Raw genomic sequence first — 4,379 nt, 5'->3', positions numbered from 1 at the left:
TCTATTTGGAACGTGGGTGGCAATGAGAAACTGGAGAAAGACTAGTAGACCTAGAAGGCATCGACGGCTTTGTATTCTCTCTGGCGCGATAGGTCAATAGGTGTGGGATGGCACAGCAGGTGGCTTGATAAAATTGGCGTGTCAAAAAAAACTAGATTTAGAAATATCTTTTGTCTTTAGAAATAGTTTTTAAAGGTTAAAAATAAATAAAAAATTCGCGGTGGATGTAAGAGCCGTCGATGGGGCGGTCGAAGTGGGAAAAAGCAGTCCATGGCGGGCACGGTGGCAGCTAGCTAGCGCCGGCGCCGCGGTGCAGCGCGAGCTCTGAGCCGCGTCCACGTATATGGTATGGCCGCGTGGGTCCGAGTGCGTGGTGGGGGCTAGCCGCACTCGCGAGAAGACGACACGTACGCGCGCGCGCCTTTGCTTGCCACGGCGCCACCTCCTCCTCTCCAAAGACGACATGGAAGGAAAGGGGCGGACATGGCAGCATGGATGCGCGCGGCGCGCTCCTACAGACCACACCGGCGTTGGCACTTGGCAGTAAGTACCAGCTGCTAGCGGCAAGCACGTCGTCGATGGACCCGGCCCCGCTGCTGCTGAATCTCTCACATGCAGGCTGACAGCTGATGCATGCATGTCGATCGCAAGCGTCGGAGTCACCGGCCGTTGGATCGATCGGACACGCGCGGACGGACGGCGCTGCAGAGAGCAGCGCATGCAGGTGCCGGCCGCGAGCGCCGGTTCGGCAAAAGCGGCGGCAGCGGCGCGTGGGCGGGCGAGAGCTGAGCTGGACTGGAGTATAGCTAGCAACCTCCGTCGTCGTCTACCTGCGCTGCGCTACGCAGCTCCACCTCCATCTCTCCGTCTCCATGCCATGCGCATCGCATGCATGCACCCCCGCGAGCCCTACACCCTTTTTCCAGCTTCCGCGCCGCGCGTAGCCGGTCCATGACCATGCAATGCAAACACGAAAGGGTCTCTCTCGTCTCGTCGCCTCGTCGGCAGCGAAGAGGAGCGCGCCGGAGCCGGCCAGGTGAGCTAAACAGAGCATGCATGGCCGACGCCTACCAGCGGTGTACGTTGTGTGCTCTGGTGTTGGGGATGATCGAGTTGCGGTCCCAAGCAGGGCCCTACTACTACTATATATAAAGGGTTTTTTAGCTGCATCCGGACCGGCCGGGAGCTCGGTCTTCGTCGTCAGCCTGATCGATCATGGCGGCACGCGGCGGGGCGCCCGGCCGGGATTAGTCTGCCGCAAGGCCCGGCCCGCCGACCTTGCAGACTGCAGAGGGAGCTTTGCCGGACGGACGGAGCTGACCGCTGACGGCAGAGCAGGAATGTAACGCCGTCACCGGTCACGCTGGCCGTCCGCGTCCGCACGTGCGCGCACGGCCAGCTCTGCACCGCTGCGTCCTCCCTGCACGCGCACGGCAGTCGGCAGCATCTATCGATCTCAGTGCTTCTGCAACGCTCATCTACCATTTTTTTATTACTACAGGGGAAGGGGAAATGAGAAGAAAATGTTTTTTTATTTTTTAAAGAATGAAAGAAGCATATAATTATAAAGTATCTTTAGTTAAACAAATAAAAATGTTCGTAATAAAGGAGATTTAACCCTCTCTAGGGCCCTTCGTTTTTCCAAAATAAAGACATGTAACTTTTTTTAGCCGGTTTATTTCTCTAATTTATATAAACTTTGATCACGTGGAAAAGAGTTCGGGTCCAATCATTAAGAACCGAATGCATTCTCAATCACTTTTGAACCATGTGCAACTGAACAAGATCTAAAGGTGCATGTACGAGTGTGTTTGATGTGTAAAAAAGATCAAAGTGGTAGTTTTTTCTATCAAAGAATCTTTCATGGTCTTGAGAAGAGCGAGCGAGAAGTGGCCAACTTCGTCAAAGAAGATTTCAACCCGTAAAGAGCTTCTAGTTAGTTTTAGCGTTTTAGCGTTTTGTTTGTGTGACGTGTTGGGTTTCTAGTGGGCTGTTTTGCTAGTGCTTCTTTTCTTTTCTTTGCCCTCCTCTACCCTAGTGTTGTTTTTTCTTTTCCTTTCCGGTGTTTGTAAGTGTCTCTTTCTAATAAATTTTTGGTCATGGCAATACTCTTGCCGTGTCCTTTTTCAAAAAAAAATAATAGACCAAGCGGTGGAGGAGAGGTGGTTTTGCATTTTGCTGCCGTTGCTATGCTCGGTCTCTAGATCTCACCATCAGTCCATCACCATTCACCACCGCCTGCGCCTGCACCTTCACCTGCACCTGCACCTACACCTGCACCTCGACTGCATGCCAACCGGGGGCTGCCTTTCCCGCCGCCCACCACGATCATCGTCCTGGAACAGGAATCAGAATCTCGCTGTTGTGTTGTTCACTTGTGCTGCTACAGCGACACGCCTGGATCCCGAGTCCCGGCCCGATTCCCGTTCCCGTTCGACTCCCTCTGCTCATCCTCGGAAACGGATTCCGCCGTCCCGTCTAGCAAACCTCTCTCTCTTCAGCCTTTTGATTCCCACCTCTCCATTCCCAGCGGCTATAAATCCCCGCGTCGCCGCTGCGCCAACCCCCCCTGGCCCCCTCCCTCTCCTTCCTCACATCTTCCTTCGTCAGCCGCAGATGCGCCAGCATCTCTCCCACGGGCAGGAGGAGGAGGAGCGAGAGGCACAGTGACAGACAGAGAGAGAGCGCGCGCGGGGGGAGCCCAGCACAGCACCTACACTAGCTAGCCACCGGCCACCACCACCACCACCACCGACCGAATCGGGTGCGCGCGGCGCGCTGCTCGTCAGCTCCGGCCGGCCGGCCGCTTTATAAAGCCACCCACCCAGCCCCGCCCGATCGCCATCGCCATACCCCCGCCTCCGTCCACGGACACACACCCGCCTTGCCAGCCGGCACCCTCCCGGCCTCCCCCACCTGTGTCCTCCGGCCTCGCCGCCGCAAAACCCGCCGCGCAGGCCGGTTGCTCCGATTGGGAGTGCCAATCGGAGCCAACAGCGAGGGAAGCACATGCTGCCGTTCGTCCTAGAGTTCCTCATTGATGTCGCCTGTGATCAGTGAGATCCTCCTCTCGGGGTTTATGATCAACTCCACACTCCGGCGCCGCACCCACCTGGTCCAGTCCTTCTCCGTCGTCTTCCTCTACTGGTTCTATGTCTTCTCATGAACTACTCGCCCCCATCATAGCCACGCCCCTTCTCTCCCACTCCTCCTCCTCCTCTTTCCCTTCCATCTAGTAGCATCTACCGTCCTCCTCTTCTCTCCGTGTCAGTCTCTGCCTTCGTCGTCGCCGTTTCAGTCGTTCCCTAAACCTTCTTTAGCTTGCATGCACTTCCCTACTGCTGCTAGCAAAGACCTTTATTACTAGTGTCAATTAAGTTACGAAAGAAGAAGAAAGAAAGAAAATTTCGAGGCCGAGAAAAAAGACGGCTTTGATCTCTGCTAGTGTGGTGTGGTAGTGTGTGCTTCTAGTAAGTAAGCGAGCCAGGGATCAAGAAGCAGAGAGCTGCTCTGTCTCTTTTGTCTCTTGCAAGAATGGCTTCCTCCAGCGGGAGCGGGAGCTCGGGCTCCCTCTCGGCGGCAACGGCGGCCCTGGCCGCCGCGGCGGGCACGGAGGAGGAGCTGCGCGCGCTCATGGAGCAGCGCCGCGCGAAGCGGATGCTGTCCAACCGCGAGTCCGCGCGGCGGTCGCGGATGCGCAAGCAGCGCCACCTCGACGAGCTGACCGCGCAGGCGGCGCACCTGCGCCGCGAGAACGCGCACGTGGCCACCGCGCTCGGCCTCACCGCGCAGGGCCTCCTCGCCGTGGACGCCGAGAACGCCGTCCTCCGCACCCAGACCGCCGAGCTCGCCGCGCGCCTCGGCTCCCTCAACGACATCCTCGCCTGCATGAACACCAACGCCGTCGGCGCCGTCGCCGTCTCCCTCACAGCCGCCGCCGCCGCCGCCGCTTCCTCCGACCCCTGCCTCGCCTTCGACGGCGCCACCGCCCTGGACGACCTCCTCAGATCCTGCCCCGAGAACATGTTCCAGTACCAGCTCTGCTAGCTCCAGACCGCGCGAAGTCACCATGGCAGCGCAAAACACCTTCTTTTGTTTTGTTTTGTTTTTGTTTTTTTTTCTTCTTCTTCTTCTGGTGTTTCAGGTTTAGTAATCTGCTAGTGAGATGGAAGAACTGAGGTCAGATCAGACGTGGTGGTGACTAGCCATGAAAGTGAACTTTACTGTTACTGTACTGTGCGATCAACTGGTGGGGGTAATTAGCTAGCTAGCTAGCTGCTGGGGCTATGGTTAATGCATGAACTGCTATTAGTTACCAGGTGTAAGTGTAACTCTCGAGTCCTGCTCTTGTTACTGTTTGTGTACTGACTGTGTCACTC

General features: G+C 56.8%; 1 protein-coding gene across 1 annotated transcript; it reads left to right on the top strand.

Annotated features, from left to right (window-relative positions):
• Nucleotides 1–2,565: 2,565 nt before the first annotated feature.
• LOC111274020 (uncharacterized) lies at nucleotides 2,566–4,379 on the top strand. The gene has a single exon (NM_001357151.1). The coding sequence runs from the start codon at nucleotides 3,535–3,537 to the stop codon at nucleotides 4,045–4,047; it is 513 nt and encodes a 170-aa protein (NP_001344080.1). The 5' UTR covers nucleotides 2,566–3,534; the 3' UTR covers nucleotides 4,048–4,379.

This window comes from Zea mays, chromosome 5 (genome assembly GCF_902167145.1).
Source record: "Zea mays cultivar B73 chromosome 5, Zm-B73-REFERENCE-NAM-5.0, whole genome shotgun sequence".
NCBI lineage: Eukaryota > Viridiplantae > Streptophyta > Magnoliopsida > Poales > Poaceae > Zea > Zea mays.
The sequence above is the reverse complement of the archived record's forward strand: the minus strand, read 5'-3'. Positions and strand labels throughout refer to the sequence as shown.

Bases quoted from the DNA above. Each gene is read 5' to 3' on its own strand.
- LOC111274020 (NM_001357151.1), top strand. From the start codon at position 3,535: ATGGCTTCCTCCAGCGGGAGCGGGAGCTCGGGCTCCCTCTCGGCGGCA.